The sequence below is a fragment of the Micropterus salmoides genome, unplaced genomic scaffold (assembly GCF_014851395.1).
Source record: "Micropterus salmoides isolate LMB-PRFRI ecotype aquatic unplaced genomic scaffold, ASM1485139v1 Ms_hic_scaffold_3, whole genome shotgun sequence".
Taxonomy (NCBI): Eukaryota; Metazoa; Chordata; class Actinopteri; order Centrarchiformes; family Centrarchidae; genus Micropterus; species Micropterus salmoides.
Genome location: NW_024042261.1, coordinates 3,188,489 through 3,212,201, shown reverse-complemented (window position 1 = coordinate 3,212,201; position 23,713 = coordinate 3,188,489). Strand labels below are relative to the sequence as shown.

Below are 23,713 nucleotides of genomic sequence, written 5' to 3'. Positions count from 1 at the left end.
CACCTAGAAAATTGGAAAAATTAGCCCCTCGTTCACGTTCAACCTACATGTACGAAATTTTCTGGGGACATGTATCATGTCAAGACGCACAAAAAAGCCTCAAGAACCCATAGCCTAAACTCAACAGGAAGTCGGCCATTTTGAATTTTATGGCCATTTTGGATGATTTACACACTTCGTACTTTAACTAACTCCTCCTAGGGATTTAGTCGGATCGACGTCAAATTTCTGCTGTGCCTTCTAAAGGCATTGACGATGAAAAGTTGTGCTATTTGCGCGTTTTCGTCAATGGGCGTGTCCGTGGCGTCGATGATTCGCAATGAAACAGGAAGTTGTTGTAACTTCAGTGTACATGCTCACATCTGGACCAAACTGTACATCTAGGATGAGAGTCCCGCCCTGAACACATGTACATGCCGACATTCACCCACAGTCATAGCGCCACCTGCTGGCAACAGAAAGTGACCTTTAACGAAGCAGCCCCCACCGCACGTTTCACCTACGTGCACGAATTTTCTGTGGTACGTGTATCTTGTCCAGACGCACAAAAAAGTCTTTGGAGCCATAGCCTAAACCCAACAGGAAGTCGGCCATTTTGAATTTTACGTCAAATTTTGGATGATTTACACACTTCGTACTTTAACGAACTCCTCCTAGGGATTTAGTCCGACCGACCTCAAATTTTGGCTGTGCCTTCTAAAGGCATTGAAGATGAAAAGTTGTGCTATTTGCAAGTTTTCGTCAATGGGCGTGTCCGTGGCGTGGCGTCAAAGATCAGCTCTTCGCCATGACACGGAAGTTGTCGTAACTTCAGTGTACATGCTCACATCTGGACCAAACTGTACATCTAGGATGAGAGTCCCGCCCTGAACACATGTACATGCTGACATTCACAGACAGTCATAGCGCCACCTGCTGGCAACAGGAAGTGACTTTTAACGAAGCAGCCCCCGCCGCACGTTTCACCTACGTGCACGAATTTTCTGTGGTACGTGTATCTTGTCCAGACGCACAAAAAAGTCTCTTGGAGCCATAGGCTAAACCCAACAGGAAGTCGGCCATTTTGAATTTTACGTCAAATTTTGGATGATTTACACACTTCGTACTTTAACGAACTCCTCCTAGGGATTTAGTCCGACCGACCTCAAATTTGTGCTGTGCCTTCTAAAGGCATTGAAGATGAAAAGTTGTGCTATTTGCGAGTTTTCGTCAATGGGTGTGTCCGTGGCGTGGCGTCAGAGATCAAGTCTTCGCCATGACACAGGAAGTTGTTGTAACTTCAGTGTACATGCTCACATCTGAACCAAACTTTACGTGCTTGATAACTCTCCCACCCCGCTATGGAGGACCGATCCTGACACAGTCAGAAATAAATACAGAAATAAATAAATGCTCAATAAATAAATAAGCATCCAATTAAATACACAAAAAAATTAAGTAAATAAATAAATGTAGGTAGTAATTAAATTATACAAGGAGACATAAATGTATATATTTTAATTAGTGCCTTTACTTATTCACCTTTGTTATAATTACCTTATTTGTTTATTCAACTTTATTTATTACAATTTTTTTAATGTATTTATTTATGTGTGTGTTTTAATATTTTTGTCTGTTTTATTCTTCCTTTGTATTTATTTACCTTATTTATTTTCACCCATGGTATTTATTTCTGCCTGTCTTTTTTAAATTTTTGTATGCATTTCTGCCTCATTATGCAAATGAGGAGGGGCTGTGTCTCAAGGGGTCATCTTCTCTGCTATTGGTGGACCAGTCAGACAGGAGAGCTCCTACTCTGCCTGCAGACATCAACGATCTTGCCCCTCACACAGTCAGATGGCTTCCTTCAGTGCGCTGAGGTGTTTAACAACTCTGAAGACAATACTACCAGCAATGTCTTCCTTCTCTTTTCATGTAGACGCTCCAACAGACAGTGCTATCAGTTTGCTGCATGCATGGACACAGAACTGCGGTATAGAGAGAAGCACACGGTCAGCTGGCTGCAGCTAAATCTGGAGTGCACTCGTATTCAATTCTGTATGGTAAATTCAGTTTTAACGGAGCAGAGCGAGCTGACAGGCAGAGTTAGAGACTTTTTCTGTCCGTTTCTCTCTTTACAAAGACGCATGTTGCAGTCAGAGTCTTCTCTGAGATGCGAGCACGACATACAACACAATTTATCAAATTACACATCGGATATACAGTATGAAAATAAGATTGATTGGATTATACTCACAGGAAGTATAAAACCTGTTACATGTGTCTATTAAAAGTAAAGTAACACAAAAATGTCAGGGAAATTACTTTACTTAGATTTAAGTACTGCAGTTGTACATTTGAAATACCTTCCTACCTTTCTGATAGGAAGCCTTCTTGAGGTGGTATAAAACATTTCTTCTTATATTCTGATTTGAGTTGTGGACAACTATGACCACATGAATTAAAAAATTAAACATTTCACTGCCCAAGTCAGCTATAACACAAGTCTTGTTCATCAGACTACATGCTGTACAGTATTTGTGGACAGATTTTGTCCCAGGATTTATTATGCATTTCTTCTTCTTCGTTGCATGATTTAGAATAATAAGGTGAGAAATGGGTCTGTTCTGAGTTCATCCTGCACTGCAGCAGCTAATAAAGTCCATTTAATCCCAAAAACGCTTTTCTTTTAGGCAGGCTGGAGCAGAAAACAACTCACCTTTCTCAAGTTGTACAGTAATGTCACATGTGTATGAAGGTGGATCAAACAAGTAATCTTAAATGTCAAAGTAGAGAGGAGCCTAGTAGGCCTATTTATTTTCATTCATTACACAATATGAATAAGCTATGCAGACAGTTGTAAAGAAAGAACATCTTTTTCTTCTGTTCTCTACTTGTTATAGTTACACAGTATTAGGGGTGTGGGCTGTATTAAAAGTATCCACTGTTCTCCCATGCTCTAACACACAGTAACGATGAAATGTGTGCTGTTCTCACATTCTTCCTCTGTATGTACACATAAACAACAAGGCAGGGAAATATAAAAGGAATTTATTTTATTGTTTGGGTACATTATTGTTCAGTGTACATGGTCACATCTGAAACAAACTTTACGTGCTTGATAACTCTCCCACCCCGCAGACATCTACACGTCAATACCGATTATATTCATAGCGGCAAGTGCTATGTAGCTCCACATAGGGGACACAGGAAGTGACATATACACCTTCATGCGGCGTCGGAACCGCGTAGGAAATTCACAGCCGCACCGGCAGAGCTCCAGAATATGCAACTCGGCCGGCTCACGCGCGGACGCGCTTACAAGTGCGAGGGCCCGCCCAACGCTGCTTGCAGCTTTAATTTTTTTTTTTTTTTTTTTTCTGCAAAGTAGGCCCAAATGACATGGCCTAAACATACTCGAAAACTCACCAAAATTTGCAAACATGTCAGAACCGGTGAAAAATTTCGTATTCTACAAGTTTCGCACATGGGCGTGGCAAAATGACTCGCTAGCGCCACCTAGAAAATTGGAAATGATTAGCCCCTCGTTCACGTTCAACCTACATGTACGAAATTTTCTGGGGACATGTATCGTATCAAGACGCACAAAAAAGCCTCAAGAACCCATAGCCTAAAGTCAACAGGAAGTCGGCCATTTTGAATTTTATGGCCATTTTGGATGATTTACATACTTCGTACTTTAACGAACTCCTCCTAGGGATTTAGTCGGATCGACCTCAAATTTTGCTGTGCCTTCTAAAGGCATTGACGATGAAAAGTTGTGCTATTTGCGCGTTTTCGTCAATGGGCGTGTCCGTGGCGTCGATGATTCGCAATGAAACAGGAAGTTGTTGTAACTTCAGTGTACATGCTCACATCCGGACCAAACTGTACATGTAGGATGAGAGTCCCGCCCTGAACACATGTACATGCCGACATTCACCCACAGTCATAGCGCCACCTGCTGGCAACAGAAAGTGACCTTTAACGAAGCAGCCCCCGCCGCACGTTTCACCTACGTGCACGAATTTTCTGTGGTACGTGTATCTTGTCCAGACGCACAAAAAAGTCTCTTGGAGCCATAGCCTAAACCCAACAGGAAGTCGGCCATTTTGAATTTTACGTCAAATTTTGGATGATTTACACACTTCGTACTTTAACGAACTCCTCCTAGGGATTTAGTCCGACCGACCTCAAATTTGTGCTGTGCCTTCTAAAGGCATTGAAGATGAAAAGTTGTGCTATTTGCAAGTTTTCGTCAATGGGCGTGTCCGTGGCGTGGCGTCAAAGATCAGCTCTTCGCCATGACACGGAAGTTGTCGTAACTTCAGTGTACATGCTCACATCTGGACCAAACTGTACATGTAGGATGAGAGTCCCGCCCTGAACACATGTACATGCTGACATTCACCCACAGTCATAGCGCCACCTGCTGGCAACAGGAAGTGACTTTTAACGAAGCAGCCCCCGCCGCACGTTTTACCTACGTGCACGAATTTTCTGTGGTACGTGTATCTTGTCCAGACGCACAAAAAAGTCTCTTGGAGCCATAGCCTAAACCCAACAGGAAGTCGGCCATTTTGAATTTTACGTCAAATTTTGGATGATTTACACACTTCGTACTTTAACGAACTCCTCCTAGGGATTTAGTCCGACCGACCTCAAATTTGTGCTGTGCCTTCTAAAGGCATTGAAGATGAAAAGTTGTGCTATTTGCAAGTTTTCGTCAATGGGCGCGTCCGTGGCGTGGCGTCAAAGATCAACTCTTCGCCATGACACGGAAGTTGTCGTAACTTCAGTGTACATGCTCACATCTGGACCAAACTGTACATGTAGGATGAGAGTCCCGCCCTGAACACATGTACATGCTGACATTCACAGACAGTCATAGCGCCACCTGCTGGCAACAGGAAGTGACTTTTAACAAAGCAGCCCCCGCCGCACGTTTTACCTACGTGCACGAATTTTCTGTGGTACGTGTATCTTGTCCAGACGCACAAAAAAGCCTCTTGGAGCGATGCCCTAAAATCAACAGGAAGTAGGCCATTTTGAATTTTACGTCAAATTTTGGATGATTTACACACTTCGTACTTTAACGAACTCCTCCTAGGGATTTAGTCCGACCGACTTCAAATTTTTGCTGTGCCTTCTAAAGGCATTGAAGATGAAAAGTTGTGCTATTTGCGAGTTTTCGTCAATGGGTGTGTCCGTGGCGTGGCGTCAGAGATCAAGTCTTCGCCATGACACAGGAAGTTGTTGTAACTTCAGTGTACATGCTCACATCTGAACCAAACTTTACGTGCTTGATAACTCTCCCACCCCGTTATGGAGGACCGATCCTGACACAGTCAGAAATAAATACAGAAATAAATAAATGCTCAATAAATAAATAAGCATCCAATTAAATACACAAAAAATAAAGTAAATAAATAAATGTAGGTAGTAATTAAATTATACAAGGAGACATAAATGTATATATTTTAATTAGTGCCTTTACTATTCACCTTTGTTATAATTACCTTATTTGTTTATTCAACTTTATTTATTACAAATTTTTTTAATGTATTTATTTATGTGTGTGTTTTAATATTTTTGTCTGTTTTATTCTTCCTTTGTATTTATTTACCTTATTTATTTTCACCCATGGTATTTATTTCTGCCTGTCTTTTTTAAATTTTTGTATGCATTTCTGCCTCATTATGCAAATGAGGAGGGGCTGTGTCTCAAGGGGTCATCTTCTCTGCTATTGGTGGACCAGTCAGACAGGAGAGCTCCTACTCTGCCTGCAGACATCAACGATCTTGCCCCTCACACAGTCAGATGGCTTCCTTCAGTGCGCTGAGGTGTTTAACAACTCTGAAGACAATACTACCAGCAATGTCTTCCTTCTCTTTCACGTAGACGCTCCGACAGACGGTGCTTTCAGTTTGCTGCATGCATGGACACAGAACTGCGGTACAGCACACAGTAACGATGAAATGTGTGCTGTTCTCACATTCTTCCTCTGTATGTACACATAAACAACAAGGCAGGGAAATATAAAAGGAATTTATTTTATTGTTTGGGTACATTATTGTTCAGTGTACATGCTCACATCTGAAACAAACTTTACGTGCTTGATAACTCTCCCACCCCGCAGACATCTACACGCCAACACCGATTTATATTCATAGCGGCAAGTGCTATGTAGCTCCACATAGGGGACACAGGAAGTGACATATAACACCTTCATGCGGCGTCATAACCGCGTAGCAAATTCACAGCCGCACCGGCAGAGCTCCAGAATATGCAACTCGGCCGGCTCACACGCGGACGCGCTTATAAGTGCGAGGGCCCGCCCAACGCTGCTTGCAGCTTTAATTCAGTTTTTCTTTTTTAATAAATTTGCAAAAATTTCTACATTTCTGTTTTTTTCTGTCAAGATGGGGTGCTGAGTGTACATTACTGAGAAATAAAATGAACTTTTTAGATTTTTGGAAAATGGCTGCAATGAAACAGAGTGAAAAATTTAAAGGGGTCTGAATACTTTCCGTACCCACTGTATAACTAGGCCTATACTGTGTGTATATATATGTATAACTACATGTAGGCCTACACACACACACACACACACACACACACAGTATAGGCCTAGTTTATATTCAACTAACGTCATTCCACAGTAGCAATAGAAGACTAAAAACCTGTGTGTGTGCAGAGAGAGCTACATCAGACACACAGAAACTCTCCTACTTGCTGTCATATCATTACAGCTAAATGTATTTCCTCATGCAACAAACGGAGAACCACTGTTGTTTGAATAAAGTTACTTAATTATCACATTATTAATTAATTATATATATTTTATTGTTTATATGTGAATTTGTGCTCTGGCAACATTGCAACCTAAACATTGATGGCAATCGGCGAGAAAGAGAGAGCGAGAAAGACAGAGAGAGAGACAGAGATCTCTCATCTCATGGAAACGAGTTTCTGCCACTACATTTCAAAGTTTCCTCCTCACTAGTCCAGGCAACAACTATCACAATAGTGACAATAGCGTCAATTCCACTGCAGCAAAGTCGCAGACATCAGCACCGGGAACGCTACGTGATGTCACTGGGCGTCACTCACTGATCCTTCAGAAATGCTTGGGAAAATGTAGCGTGTGTGGAAGATACCGCGCTACTCGGTCAATAAAAGAGCTTTGTTACCGAAAAGCTATTTGATTCAGAAAATAGCGTCGCTACCACCAAGCTACTGAGAAATGTAGTTAAACAAGTAACGGCACTACTAGCGACGCTACTGCCCAACACTGGTTTCGGTTTCGACCTACATGCAGCGCACTTGAAAACTGAATCACGTGAGTTTATTAAACACGGTGACTTTATGAAACATACTGCTGATGGAGAAAGTCAGCAGAGACACAGAGGGAGAGAGAGACAGGAAGAGGCGGAGCATGTGTTTCCTGTGAGAGACCAGAGGTGCAGGCTAGGTGTGTGCGTGTGTGTGAGTGTGAAATGAGTAGATTCAGAGGTGGAAAATGACCTAGAATAACCTACTGTCAATACAAACACGACATACACCGCAATTGCTCCCACCAGCCACGGCTATTGAAAAAATGTTAAGAATTTTAATCTGCCATTTGGCGACCTAATGAAAATGGGCCTTATGGCTATGTGTTAACTACTCTCTTGAAAAAAAGATAATCTCAGGAGACCACAGTGAAATTAATAAACAGAGAACTCTTCCTCAGAAATAATGTTTTTAAACACCTATTACTGTATTTCTCAGCATTGAGGAGACTATTCATTCTGACCAAATCTCCAACTCTGCAGAAATGCAGCTCCAAACTTTCAAGGAACCTCCACCATGCCATTGCCTGCAGACACTCATTCTTACACTGCTCTCTAAATGTTGACTCATCAGTCCAGATCACCTGCTGCCATTTTTCTAGTTGAGTTGCGCGCCCTTGTTTCCATGTTGGAGGCTTTTTGGCCGCAAGTCTGCCATGAAGACCTGATCGCACTGCTGGACCTCTTCCGATTCTGCAGGAAGTTTCTTTGGTGCCCCTTTCTCTGTGCTTTGTTCTTAAAAAGAGCTGGGAATCTGAAAACCTGGTGTATGACATTTGACAGTAAACTGTCTTCAGCAGCCTCACCTTGTTAGCTGAGTTTGGCTGTTCCTCACCCAGTTGTATTCCTCCTACACAGCTGTTTCTGTTTCAACCTACATTTGGAATTGGTGATCACCTGCCTAAAACGTTTGCACAGTACTGTACATAGACATCTTGGACATGACGTCAGAACTTTTTCATATTCTGTAATATCCTACACACAAGTGTAAGAGGGTGTTTTTGATGCTTAATACACCAATTGGCAGGCTGGTTGCAGAACTGTCATGTAATTGCTAAGTAAGCTGAATATTTTGTGCGTGGCAGCCAAGGGTGCCTCAGAGAAAATAAAAACATGACAGAAAGAAAGAATCATTCATACCTTTGAGAAGGGCCCGGCAAACCTCCAAAGTCCATTAAAGCCAAAGCCTGTGAAATGAAAGGAAGGGAGAGAAAGGAACGTCACAGCTTTAGGAAAATTATAACCTATTTGTGTATACAGGTTATGTCCAATCTGTATGACTAGTGGAGTGAACATGCTTGGCCTGCACAGAATTTGAACATTTCAGTGTGTTTTACTTTGTAAATAGGAGGGCTGGTACTGGGGTGGCGACTCTTCATGGTACACCACACTCTGGACGATGCCATGGACAGGATTCAGTAGGTTGGTGTCCTGGCACATGGACAGCACAGTGTTGATCTTGGAGTCCAGCAGGTTGTGACTGAGGAGACACACAAAAACCTATTACTAAGTCTGTATAAATGGTCTACCGCTTGTACCGAGGGTTTGATAAAATGAGACTTTCTATTCTACCAGTATCTTTCTATTTTGACATTGTAGTTCAGCATAGGGTTCATCTTTCATCTGAATTTGATGCAGCAACCCGATAAGTCACAGGGATCTTTTAATACGACAGCGAGGTGAAAGTGGGTTTATATTTGGCTCTACAAATGTGCAGGCGTCACAGGAAGTCCACACTAACACTCAGAACGTTGACTCTTGAATTCAACAGTTACAGTAAATTTCACTGTAAAAATTCAGCATTCACAGTAATACAAAAATCTAAGCACAGAGCAGACATGTAGCAAAGCTGAGATGCTTCTCAAAGGAATACTTTGCAATTCTCATCCAATACACTTTTTGTTAAATTCAGCGATATTTCCTCATGGGTTGCTCGCTGTCTGTTTTTCGTGTGCTCTGAAAAAAATCGGGTATTCCTACACAGTCTGGGTCTGTAAAAGGAACACAAACAATGCTGCTTGGAGCGAGCAACCGGTGGCGGTAGCGCTCGTATTCGAAGGGGACGAACGGGACTCTGTAGCTGTAAAGATGACACAGGGAACGGTCTGAGGAATTGTGAAACAAGTTATATGACCAGGCGAGGGGAAGACATGTGAAGACATCTGTGAGGGGTTTCAATGCTGGATAAATCTACCAGATTTGAAAGGAATGAAAACCGATACTGAGGTTGCTCTGTTTCTGCTGGACAGGTGAGTAACATTAGCTTTGCTGTTCCACATAAACGACAGCTTCAGTATTACTGTCTTGTCTGTCATCATGTTTGTGATGATCCCAGCGGTTAGCTTTGCTAGCTTTTCGGTGAGTGTGTGATAGAGGAGGAATAGACGGAGCAAGGGTGTGAACGGGTGTCCTGGTGAATAGAGAGAAACGGGTCAGCAATAAGGCTTGTTCAGTAGTAAACGTACAGTATATGTTGCAGTGGCCGGTGAATCGTTGCTCAGAGCAACGACTGGTATGCTATGGGTCGGGACTGTGTGTGATAATGTTTTTGCTCTTTGTGTGCAAGCTGATTTTGGAATAAACGTTCTGTGCCTGTCTGAGTTAACTCAGCAATACCAAGCACACACTGTGCATCACTGCTGTTAGCCTGTTGGCTAACCTGCAGCTCGAGCTCACAGCAACAACTCATCTGTTCACTCAGAGGGCCCTTTTCACACACCTGCTTACAGAAAACTGTCATAATGAGCCAATGAGAGCGGACATTATGCTTCGTGTGGACACACCCAGTACAGATTTTCTTCTCTAAAGAAATCTGCCAGGCAGTGTGTGATACTGAATCGTGTATGCCGCTGCACACATTACACACGTTCCCCATGGCAGTGCCTGGCTACGGTCAAGGGGACCACCTTTTGTTTCACAGAAGGCAGCCTGCGTCATAATGAGCCCACAAAGCAGACACACACAACTTTGCGTGTATTGTAATAGGATACTATTACATATGTATGTATGTATGTATGTATGTATGTATATGATACTATATACAATGTTACTATTATATATATGTGGACTTAATTCTGCTCCAAAAGATCCGGTCCGGACAAAATGGGACTCATATTGACCAGACAACGGAATTCAGACACTGTTACAGAGACCTGCCCCATCAACATCCCGGATGAAGCACTCGGCAAGTGGTCCATGTCAGCGCAAGACTCGAGATGAGAGGAAGTGCACTCTGTGTTTTACATTGATGATGCTTAGTGCTCAAACGCAGCCAAGATGGACTCTGTTTCTCAGATGTCAGACTGTTTATTGTGAAGATGAAACAGATCATCATCTGGTTGCTGCGTTTCACATTCAGCCCAGATGCAAATTCAAAATACGCAATGTGGAATGTTCGGGGTTTATACGTGTATGTATATATGTATTTAAATAACTGTACATATTGTATTATTTTATATGTTACCATATTTTAATATAGGTCTACACTTAATTATATATTATGTGTGTAACATGAAGGAACTACAAATTGTTTGGTTATGCAGCCTTGTGCTGTATAATGACTAATAAATGGCCTTGTACCTTGTACTTTAAACCTTGTATTTGCCGCTCCACACTGCAGGCTCGTGCATTATCACGGCATCACCGACACAGTCCCTGCAGCTTCTCTCACAAGTGCTGCCTTCATCCCAATCTGGTCACTCAGATCTGGCGCAGGTTCGGCGTGGCAGAGGTGGATCTGTTCACCAACCAAGAAAAACCTCAGTGTGCCCTGTGGTTCTCACTGAGCTCACGGGACGCTCCCCTTACTGGGGGCTGATGCCTTTGCGCACCTACTGGGGGCTGATGCCTTTGCGCACCCTCTGCTGGCTGCTGTATGCCTTCCCCCCCCGTTTCAGCTGATCCTGTGTCTCCTGGACCGCCTGCAGGTAATCCTGGTCACTCTGGAGCGCACAAGTGTGTCGTGGTTTCCTTTCCTTCAGCGACTGCTGTCGTGGCTGCAGTGGAAACTTCCTTGGCACAAGGACACCCTCTCAGAGGCGTGGGGTGTGATCAGGAGCTACCCGCTTCTTGGCCAGGCAGCACTTGTAAGGTTTAGGTCTCTCACATAGTGTGAAAGTGGTGTGCACCATCCAGGGTTCGAGAGCTGCCTCCACTCGGTCTTCGCACTCTGCCAAGTGGTTTGCGTTCCAACGCTGGTGTCTGGACCAGGGGTTGGATCCGCTGCCTGGGGCACTTTTGTTAGACCAGCTGCTGATGTACAGAGGGCTGGTGTTCAGTACAGTGAAGACCTACGGCCCTGCCATTTCATCCTGTCATTAAGGGTTTGGTGACAGGACGGTGTTCACTCACTCGCTGGTGAAGCGTTTCCTGAAAGGGATGTGGAGACAGGCAGGTGTCATGCCCTGTTGCTCCTCAGTGGGATTTGGAGCTGGTTTTATGCGCTTTGACCAAAGCCCCTATTTGTGCTTCTGGAGACGGCGGACCTGAAGCTCCTCTCAGGCCACCTTGCGAGGGTGATTATCCTCACAGGCTTCTTCCCTCCTCCCCACAGGTTGGAGGAAGAGACTACATCATACCTTCTCTGCCCGGTGCGTGCACTGTCCTGCTATGTGGCGCGCATGGCCAACTGACGCCGCTCTCAGTGCTTGCCTGTGCACTACAGGGAGCTGGTGAGTGAAACTGTTCACCTGCTCCACCTCAGCTCCACTGATGTAGACAGGACTGTGTGTCCTTATCTCCTTCTTCCTGAAATCAACGATCAGCTCCTTGGTTTTACTGACGTTGAGCAGCAGGTTGTTCTCTGAGCACCACTCTACAAGAATATCAATTTCCTCCCGATATGAAGTCTCATCGATGTTTGAAACCCGGCCGATGATGGTGGTGTCATCCACAAACTTCACAACAGAGTTCTCTCCATGTCGGGGGATGCAGTCGTGGGTGTACAGCGTAAACAGGAGGGGGGGCTGTGCACACAGCCCTGGGGGGCTCCGGTGTTGAGCACTACAATGGAGGAGGTGAGTCCGCCAATCCGAACTGACTGGGGTCTGTTTGTGAGGAAGTCCAATATCCAATTGCAGAGTGTTGTATTTAAACCCAGAGTGCTGAGTTTGTTGATCAGTTTCATGGGGAGATTGTGTTGAATTCTCAAGGTGTGTGAGGGCTGAGTGAAGGGCAGTGGTAGTTGTTCAGAATAGACACTGCAGACTTTTTAGATCCAGGATTGATGGTGGTTGTCTTGAAGCAGGTGGGAACCCTCTCCTGAGACAGTGAGATGTTGAAAGTGTCAGTAATAACATCAACTAGCTGACTGGCTCAGGTTTTTAGTACACGGTCAGGGATGTTATCAGTCAGCTGATTTACTCATATTCACTCTCAGCAGGACTCTCCTCACATCTGCTGTGATACTGACAGGGGCTGGTCCTCTGGAGGTGGAGTAGACTTTACAACTGACTCCTTGTTGAGGAGATCAAAGCGAGCACAAAAGGTGTTTAGTTCATCTGGTAATGTGGCCTCACACATGATAGGGGGGCTCCTGCTTTTTTAGCCTGTGATGTTTAGATTGCCTGCCACATATCTTTGGTTGTGTTGGTGTTGAGGTCTCTCTCCAGTCTCTGCTGATGTCTCCGCTTCGCCTCCTTGATGCCAGCTTTCAGTCTCTCTGGCAGTGTTGCAAGCTTGTTTATCAGCTGAATGAAAAGCAGGTCGCTTTCTGGTTGGGGAATGATTTTATCGCTTTAGTGATCACCACATCATCAAAACATTTACTGATGTATGTCACTGATGATGTATATTTATAGGTTGATGTGGCCTCTCTGAACATGTGCCAGTCTGTGCACTCAGTCCCGTAGAGCTGCTTTAGCCTCATCTGTCCACACTTGGGACAAGCTGGGTGTAAGTGGGCAGAAGAAGCAGAGAAATGTAGTCTGATAAACCAAAATGGGGACGAGGGAGGGCTTTGTGGCTGCCAGGAATATTGGTGTAGACGTGGTCCAGTGTGTTTGTTACTCTGGTGGACATGCTGGTGAATATTAGGTAAAACAGTTCTGAGATCTTTTTGATTAAAATCACTAGCAACAATAAAAACACCTTCAGGTTGTTTTGTCATGTGACTGCTGATGACCTCATACAATTCTTGTAGTGCCTTTTAACAGAAGACACATCGTTACCCATTAAGACCAAAAAGAGTCTCTTTCACAAATATGACACAAACTAGTCTGCTGATGAGGATAGAATGATCAGCTGTATCAAAGGCAGCTTTTATCTGAGAAGTAAGTGGTTTCTTTTCTGATTGAGCAAAGTCGAGAAAATGGACAAGTTTTCTCCATTCGGCCCCCCCAGCAGTCTTACTGCAACAAATAGCATAATTTATCCACGGGGATGATTTCATTTCTACAGCCGACCTGGTTGTAGTAGGGCAATAGCATCTATAGCCAAGGAACACCGGTTACTGAAACTGGTGACCATGTTACAAGGTTGAATTGGGCTGTTATATACTGTATCTCACGAAGGTGAGTACACTTTTGTGAGATACTGTATCTCACAGGCATAATGGTTAAATGGATTATTGATATGGATATTTAAATCTCCTACAATAATAATTCTATCATGGTTGACGACATGGAGGATAGACAATCAGAAAATTTCAATGTACACAGTGCAGTGGATACGATTCTCCTCTATCCTGGCCAACAGGTAGAGAGGGAGCAATCACCACGTCCTAAAGCATAAACTGCTTCACTGTCTACATTGCTAAATTCATTTTAAAAAAGGGTGCTACTACTTACTATTATACTACTACTATTAACATTTACCTCCAAATAGTTTAGTTGAACAAGAAACATTTTGCAAAAGCCTGATAGCTCATAATACAACCTAACCAAAAGAAAGGCAATATTTTGACTACTTACACAACTGGAAAAACCTTTGGGAAGACCACGCTAGCTTCAGCCAGGTATTCGTACAGAATTCGCTGGTCAAAGTCATCAGTTGTGTATTTGACCTGGGTAGCCTGGAAAAAATCAGAACAGTCTGTTAACAAGACGAGCTAGTAACTAGTAGACAAAAATTAACAGCATTTGATCACTATCCATCATTTCTGAAGACTGTCGGTGTGTTTCCTCACCAGCACAGTGAGCAGCAGAGCTTGGATCTTTGGGTCAGTCAGCACCTCCTCATCCAGCAGAACGTTGGACTCTGATACGGACACCTTGCGTAGGTGAGAGTTTCCAATTCGTTGTGTCTCTGTAATTAATACATGGAGGATTTACATTAAATATCTCCACAAACAAACTTGTTGAAGGAAAGGCCTGGATTGTACTCTCACCTATCTCATAGTCGTTCTCTGCAACACGTCTCATCTTGGGAGGGGTGGTCATACCCGACTCCATCTCTGGTCTCTTCGGTGCTTTAGAGTCTGATATGAGATGATCAAAACTTTTTCTGGTGCCTGCCAAACAAACACAACAAATACAATTACTGTAATGTAATTGGTCAATTTCTGTTTCAAACCCCAACTCCTCCAGAGAAGGCAGGGAGCAAGACACTAATCCCCTAACCACTCCTGATTATGAGTGAATGTATGAATGATTGAATGTTGACATGTGTTTTGAGTGGTTAGTAGACTGAAAATGAACTATGAATAAATGCCATCTTTCCTAAGCACCTTTTAGAGATCAACATCTACTGTACATAGCAAAGAGATAAATCATACCCAGGAGCTTCTTGGTGTTGGCCTGTGAGGGCTGACCCATATCCAGGCTCATGGACTTGCGCGTTCGTGGGCTGATCTGGCCCACTGTAGGGTAGTGATGGGCTGAAAGGTAGCGCTCTGAAACCTGAGGTGACGTCCACGGCTGAGTCTCTCGGAGAGTTCTAAGAGGAAGGTGATTGGACAGAAGACAACTTGATGACAATCGATGATAAATGTAAATGCTCCATATTTGTATAGCGACTTTCTAGTCTTTTCCACCACTCAAAGTGCTTTTACACTACATCCACCATTCACAAACATTCATACACTGAGCCTAAGCTCAAACAGAAACTAATATTCACACACTGGTGGAACAGCCAACAGGGGCAATTCCGGGTTCAGTATTTTGCCCAAGGACAGTTCGAAATGCCGTTTGGAGGAGCCGGGGATTGAACCGCCGACCTTCTTCTGATTAATGGGCAACCCCGTTGATCCATAGCCAGGACCCACTCGGAATATCACTACCTTTTATTCTTACTTTGTTTAAATTACCTATCAAATTGCCTTTACATTTACATTGTTGGGGATTTTGTCAACATATGGCACCACCCTGGAATCAGGGACCAATAACCAAATATGAGCCAAGTATGATCAGTCTAAAGTGGGGTTTGTCCACCTATAGATGGCAAGGGTGAGTCCGTACACTGGCCGTGGCAAACAACTCTTACTACAACATTATACACAAATAATCACAGGCAACGACTTCTTAAAATTATAATAGGATTTATTCAACTCCAGCATACATCAATGACCAACAACTTTAGCAAGTAAATCACTATTAACTCTTCTAAGCAAAATGAAATAAAGCCAATAAACAAATCATACAAACACATACAACAATCCAGCAAGTGTGTGTGTGTGTGGGCGTGTGAGAGACAAAGGAGGGGGGAGAGACTAAGAGAGGGGGGCGGATCCGACCACGTGTGTGGTGCCAGATCCGGTTGTGCTAGAGGCCAGCTGATTTTGGAATCAAGATGGCGGTTCAGACCATGTGATTTCAAGATCAAGATGGCGGAAAATCCCTCTCCCCTGAACTAAAAAAAATGGGGACGCACTCTGATGCTAGCCTGCTGTGGGTCACAGGTCTGGTTAGCTGCAGAGGTCACGTGGTATGTGCATGTGGGATTAGTAAGCAGAAGGAGGAGAGAAAGGCACAAAAGGCACACAAAGCTATATACATACAATATACCACAAACTATCTTACAGCCACCAGCAGTGACTGATTCATTCAGCAGCGGTTGCTGGCTTTTGATTAGATAGAATGTGCAATTATATCTGTTCTCAGACAACAGAAGCCAACACCAAAAATCCTTATTACTGTTGAAAACACTCGGCTACAACTTTATCAATGAGAGGAACATTCAGCAACCGTGTTCCTTGGCTTGATAACAATACTGATACGTTTTCACACAGTAAGAGGAACAAAGCAGTCAGCCCAGTGAGTGGTACTGGACACAAACAACGTGCGTAGCACGGAAAACACACAGCAATTAAACAAGACATGGCGGTCTTTAAATATCCCTTATAACAGAAATTCACCACATGAAGCTTGTACAAGTTACAATAACAAGTTATAGAACTATCTGCTGCCCAGACATACTAAAGCCTCTTCAGTGTCGCTTTGGTAGTGAGTAGATGCGTCTGTTCCTTTTGGAAAATCCAGCAGAGTTTTCTCTCGGCTCGGTTCTGACGATGCCGGTCGGTTCAACGGCACAGCTGATTCTTTGGCGGCAGCAACAGGAATCAGTGAAGTCGACGTTGGTTGAGAAGGTAGAACACGGAGGTGATCTTCTCTCAGTTAAGCACAGTATTTATTCGTCTTCTTCTGCAGGCATGAAATGTTATCTTGTATAACAGTTTTTTTAGGGATCCAAAATTGTGTTGGTAACACAAAGAAAAATAATAGAGGTAAAAAGGAAAGAAGGAAACAGAGTTGCTCGTCCGGCGAGTGAAGTCTGTATTCAGGAACAAAGAAAGTTCAGCGCTGAAATGAAATACCTCCTGTGGCTGCTGGTGCAGTTGCAGAAAGGCAAAGTTTGTTTACCTCCTTACAGTCCTGTGGAGAACTGGGAATGGCGATGAGGGTTTGGAGGTGTTCGCTTTTACACCTACGTTGACAAAATGGCTGTACTTCCTGGGATTACTCCGCCCCCTGAAAGCTTTAGCCAATACAAACCTTTGGTTTGGTTTGGTAGAGTTCACAGCTAGGTGTGATTTAATTGACAGGGCCATCTGGGCTTTCCATTGTTCTCTGACTTGCTTTGTGTAGTCAAGCCGCATGGCAGGCTTTGGGGATTCCAACAGGCCGGGGTCTGGCTTGTAGGACATCAGAAGGCCCAGTCTTTGTTCTATCAGACTGTGAGGCCCAACATCATGAAGGTTACTGACATCCCATTCTTAATCCGTAGGGTTTAATATGGAGTTGGCCAACCCTCTGCAGCTTTAACAGCTTCAACTCTTCTGGGAAGGCTGTCCACAAGGTTTAGGAGTGTGTTTATGGGAATGTTAGACCATTCTTCTAGAAGTGCATTTGTCAGGCACAGATGTTGGACAAGAAGGTCTGGCTCACAGTCTCCGCTCTAATTCATCCCAAAGGTGTTCTGTCGGTTTGGGGTCAGGATTCCGTGCAGGCCAGTCAAGTTCTCCACACCAAACTCGCTCATCCATGTCTTAATGGAAATTGCTTTGTGCACTGGTGTGCAGTATTTTTGGAACAGGAAGGGGCCATCCCCAAACTGTTTCCACAATGTTGGGAGCATGAAATTGTCCAAAATGTCTTGGTATGCTGAAGCATTAACAGTTCCTTTCACTGGAACTAAGGGGCCAAGCCGTGCTCGGTCATGGAAACCCATTTCATGAAGCTCTCTACGTACTGTTCTTGAGCTAATCTGAAGGCCACACAACGTTTAGAGGTCTGTAGCTATTGACTCTGCAGAAAGTTGGCGACTTCTGCGCACAGTGTTCCTCAGCATGCGCTGACCCCGCTCTTGTTATAACACTAACAATTGACCGTGGAATATTTAGTGAGGAAATTTCACAAATAGACTTATTACACAGGTGGTAACCTATCACAATACCACTCATGAATTCACTGAGCTCCTGGGAGCAACCTATTCATTCACAAATGTTTGTAGAAGCAGTCTGCATGCCTATGTGCTTGGTTTATACACCTGTGGCCATGGAAGTTAATGAAACACCTAAATTAAATGATTTGGAGGGGTGTCCTAAAACTTTTGGCAGTATAGTGTATATCTACAGTATGTCACAAAAGTGTGTACACCCCTCACATTTTTGTAAATATCTGATATCTTTTCATGTGACAACACTGAAGAAATGACAATACAATGTAAAGTACCCCACAAATGCTCAACAGGGTTCAGGTCTGGAGACATGCTTGGCCAGTCCATCACCTTTACCCTCAGCTACTTTTGCAAGGCAGTGGTCGTCTTGGAGGTGTGTTTGGGGTCGTTATTGTGTTGGAATACTGACCTGCGGCCCAGTCTCTAAAGAGAGGGGATCATGCTCTGCTTCAGTATGTCACAGAACATGTTGGTATTCATGGTTCAGTCAATGAAATACTTCTTGCCAGAATTGAGCTTAGGACACAACCAGAATATATGAGTCTGATTTGCAGTTTGTATTCCACAGTCCCTCCAGCATGAACTGGTGATTATTAGGGCCAGAGCATGAAACATGCGAGGTCCCTATTTTTTTTCCCTGCAAAGTCAGCTTGTTTTTGGGGGCCTAAAAATGTGCAAAAACTCATCAAACTTTGCACACAGGTCAGAAGTGGCGAAAATGACCCCAAATGGCTCGCTTACGTCACCTACAAAATTGGAAAAAGTTTGCCCGGCAACGTTCAACCTACATGCACGAAATGTTTTGGGGACATGTATCATACCACGACACACCAAAAAGCCTCAAGGACCCATACCCTTAATTCAACAGAAGTCAGCCATTTTGAATTGAAAGTGCAATTTTAACCCATTGATACCATTTACAGGCTGCATATTTTAACAAACTCCTCCATTTTCACTGTGCATTCTAAACCCATTGACGATTAAAAGTTGTACAAATGGTCGTCTTCTTCTTTCTTCCATGAGCGTGCCCGTGGAGTGGCGTCGAAAATCGACAACTCCCCACAAAACAGGAAGTTGTTATAACTTCAGTGTAGATGCTCACATCTGTACCAGATTTGACATGTATAATAATACTCCCGCCCTGAACACATCCATATGCCAACATTCACTCAAAGTCATAGCGCCATCTGCTGGCAACAGAAAATGACACGTTTTACGCTGTAATGTACTACTCCTAGTAGGTTGGCCATATCAACTTCAAAACTGGCCAAGAAAACCCTTAACACATTGATGAAGCCATGTTGTAAATCTTGGCGTGGCGGTAAAGTTACACCTTTCGCCATGATACAGGAAGTTGTTGCAACATTACTGTACATGCTCAGATCTGTACCAAGTTTTAAACGTTTAATAACAGTCGCACATGTATATGCCAACATTCACCCACAGTCATAACACCACCTGCTGGCAACAGAAAGTGACCTTCAACGAAGCAGCCCCAGCGCCACGTTTCACCTACATGTATGAAGTTTCTGTGGCACGTGTAATATGTCCAGATGTACCAAAAAGCCTCTTATGGTCATTTTTGGATGATTTACACACTCCTCCGTTTGAAGGATGTGGGATGGGTCCAACAGTACCCTCCGCACCTGCCTGAGTACAGACTGCTCATAGACGGACTGAAGGGAGAGCTTTTCAATCCTCCCCATCTCCTTCATAGCAGTCTGTACCAGGCGCCACAACTTTGATTTGGACTGTGTGGAGAGATTGCCGACCCACGCCGTAATCCAAAATAAAAACATGATGTTGGCTGACACCAAACACCCTCAGTCTGTGTTAAAAATAAAGCCTTTGCTGTAAACGGGAACATACGTAATCTACACGATCATTCCAGCTTAAGAGGTTATCCAGGTGGATACCCAGATACCTATAAGAAGTGACCTGTTTGATCTCCTCCCTGTGTGTGCACAGTGGGGTATGATCCCCCACCGACCAAGGGTCAAACGCCATCTCCTCAGTTTTTTTTAGTGTTAATGGTGAGATAGTTCTTGTCACACCACTAGACAAATTTATTACAGTTTTTCTCAAATGCTAAAACACAAAAGCCAATCCTCTAAACCAAATGACCAGTTGTCTAAACACATTTACTAAATCTAGCCATCATTTTCCAATATCATAAACACATTTCACATGAAGACACAATTCACAAAACACAATCCTCCGTTCACATAAATCTTAACACATTTTTCCTTGCTAAAACACAAGTTGCAAAAGAACTCTGCTCATATTCTCAAATGAAAGCTCATGTGATGCAAATTGCTTGCCACAGTCAGCAATATTTGAACAAAATGAACACACCTGGCGTCATTCATTACACACAACGACTCAAAATGAAAACACCTGTTGCTAATGCTGTGACCACATGTATAAAAGCAAGTTCAGAGTGCACAGTTTGCTGAAGATTCCAAACAAACACAATGGATGAAGGCAGAGTCAGGGGAAGAGGTAATCGAGTCAGAGGAGGGAGAAGAGCTGGCCAGGGAGGAAGAGGAGCAGGCCAGGGAGGAAGAAGAGGAGGCCAACGAGGAAGAGGAGTAGGCCAGGGAGGAAGAGGAGCAGGCCAAGGAAGAAGAGGAGGAGGTCAACAAGGGAGAGGAGAAGGTCCAGGAGGGAGAGCAAGACAACCTCGCACCATCATTACGGACGAGATGCGAGCATGTCGTTTTACAACACGTTTCTTTCTTTAGAGTTGAAAGAATGCCACATAGAGGTGGGAGGGTTGCCATATTTACAGCGTCACAAGAAACCCTCATTGTGGATATGGTTCGTGAGAACAACCTCATCAGACTCCGGGAGATCAGAGACAAAGTCATTGCCGATAATGTGAACTTTGAGGGCATTGATGATGTCAGCTTGGCCACAATAGACCGAGTTCTCCGGCGCCAAAAGATGCAGATGAAACAAGTCTATAGGGTTCCCTTTGAGCGAAACTCTGCACGACACAAAGACCTACGTTACGAGTATGTGCAAGTAAGTATACATCCAGTATACATTTTTCCAGGTTGATACAGTCCTTTAACTCTCTGGTGATGTATGACTTATTGTTAGGATAGATTGTAATGACCTTGGTAGCCACACAATCCTCACAGAATTTAATATACTCTGTAATAGTATCAGTAGCTTCATCGATACACAATCCATGAAAAATGTCCCAGTCTGTACAGAGAAATGAGCCCTTCAGTGTCTCTATACTGTCTTTAGACCATACAGTCACTGTCTTAGTTAGTGCTCTTTAAAGCAGTCTTATAGGGGGGTCTCAGATGGACTGTATTATGGTCTGAGTTTGACAGAGGGGACTTTGGTCTGGCCCTGCATGCATTTCTTATTTTACCATAACATTTGTCCAGCACTCTATCGTCTCGAGTGCCACACTTGACATATTCTTCAAATCCAGGAAGGGACAGTGCCAGTTTACAGTGGTTAAAATCTCAAAGAATAAAGACCGGGGCTCCCGGAGTGCGTTGTGGTTGATTGTGGACACATTTGTAATGTATTAGTCATAGCGCCACCTGCTGGCAACAGGAAGTGACCATCAATAAAGCAGCAACGTTTTACCTACATGTAAGAAATGTCTGTGGCACATGTATCATGTCCTGATGTACAAAAAAGCCTCTGGTCATTTTTGGATGATTTACACACTCTAAGAACCCCTCCTAGAGAATTAGTCTGACTGACTTCAGATTTTCGTTGTCTAGGCTAATCCCACGATGACGATTAAAAGTTGTACAAACGTGGAACGGTGTGCCCGTGGCATGGCGTCCAAAATCGATGATTTGCCCTGGAGGAGGAAGTTGTTGTAACTTCAGTGTACATGCTCACATCTGCACCAAACTACGTGCTTGATAACTCTCCCACCCCGAAGACATCTACATGTTCATTTATAGTCGTAGTGCAAAGTGCTATGTAGCGCCACAAAGGGGACACAGGAACTGATCATTAACACCTTTGTGCAGCGTCCAAAGCCCATAGCAAATTCACAGCCGCACTGGCAGAGCTCCAGAATCTGCAACGCGGCCGCCTCACACCTCGATGCACTATACGTGCGAGGGCCTGCCCAACGCTGCTTGCAGCTTTAATTTTATATGCTTTAGGGACTCTGCGAGTTCTGCATCATCACAGCAGTTTTTAAAGGATTTTTAAAACTCTGCAGGACTGCAGAGGCTATTTTGTCTGGTTTTGTGACAATGGTTTCTTGTGAATTTGTTCTCTGTACAATATTGGACGAATGTTGCTTTCTCAGTCTAAATGATAATAGTCTACTCTCCAAGTTCCCAAATTCATAGTGTTTTTAGTTAGTGAATCTTGAGCTTCCCTCAACTTTATCTGATAAAAGACTGTGAAGTTGTTTACGTGTTGGGTTTAAATAATTTGTGAAATTGCTTGATGCAGATTCTTAATGTTTGTATTCCAACTTTTATTTTATCTTCAATTCTCGCTGTCTGGCTTCCTCGCAGACGTGAATGAAATAATGCAGCCCCTAATGTATGCTTTGGCACAATCCCACAATATCAGGGGTTTTTGTTGTGGTATTGGTATCTAGGTATTTCTTGAGCTTCTGTATATATTCTATCATTGCGTAGAGATGTATTAAGTCTCCATTTAATTGTTTGTCTATGTCCTAAATCCTATTTCAGTGAGACAGGTGCAGAAATGGTGATAGGCAATATCTCTATGTCTACTATTCTATGTAGCTCTACCTTTGGGTAAAAAGTGAAGTCCCTGCTTGTTGGACACTTACATGGACACCATACATCCACAAGATCTACTTCTACAGAGGGATATTGGAGCATTTTACTCATTTTATTTATTAGCTGCAACATTATACAGTTGAAATCACCTCCCATCAGCAGCAGACCAGTGCTGTACTTCAGTACCATATTGAAGAGTGGCCTAATAAATCCAGGCTTGTCTTCATTAGGTGTGTAGAAATTTATTAAGGATATTTCTATACCGTTAACCAGAACATATCTCTCCTCTGTGTCTTTAGGTATCAGTGTTTTTGTGAAATTAAGTTGTCTGTGTATAATTATTAGATTTTTCTTAACAGGATTAAGGAGGCCCTTCACATTATATCTTATAATTTTTAGTGTACCTATTACTCACAGTAAGTGAGATATACTTTGAATCCCTGATAATCAGAGCAAGGGAGGAGGGATAGGTGGCGGAAGTAAAAATATCGCACATGGACTGTGTCTGTGTAGATAATGGAAACAGACTGAGTGGGATGAACGAAAATTGTTACAACAGCTGTACAAGAGTTTGTTACCTTCAACCACAGCAATGAAAATGTCATGAAAAAATGATAACCTTCTTTGTTTCCTGTGTTATTTTTAAGTTTAACACAGGATCCTGGGGGAACAAAGGGATCAGGGCAGAGTTTTAGGAGTTCATTAAAGTACAAAGCGTTCGGTTAACAGTATGTATGGCTCCAAGAGGCTTTTTTGTAAGTTTAGAGAGGTTACATCTGCCTACCAAATTTCATAAATCTAGGTGAAACGGATGCCGTGGGCAGC

At 43.4% G+C, this 23,713-nt stretch overlaps 1 protein-coding gene across 1 annotated transcript in view; it reads right to left on the bottom strand.

Annotated features, from left to right (window-relative positions):
- nf1a (neurofibromin 1a) overlaps window positions 1-23,713 on the bottom strand; it is a 194,261-nt gene that overhangs the window by 17,041 nt on the left and 153,507 nt on the right. Inside the window, 6 exon segments of the mRNA XM_038693756.1 lie at window positions 8,454-8,500; window positions 8,651-8,793; window positions 14,222-14,322; window positions 14,437-14,555; window positions 14,638-14,760; window positions 15,025-15,185. Of these exon segments, the coding sequence (XP_038549684.1) occupies window positions 8,454-8,500; window positions 8,651-8,793; window positions 14,222-14,322; window positions 14,437-14,555; window positions 14,638-14,760; window positions 15,025-15,185 (694 nt within the window).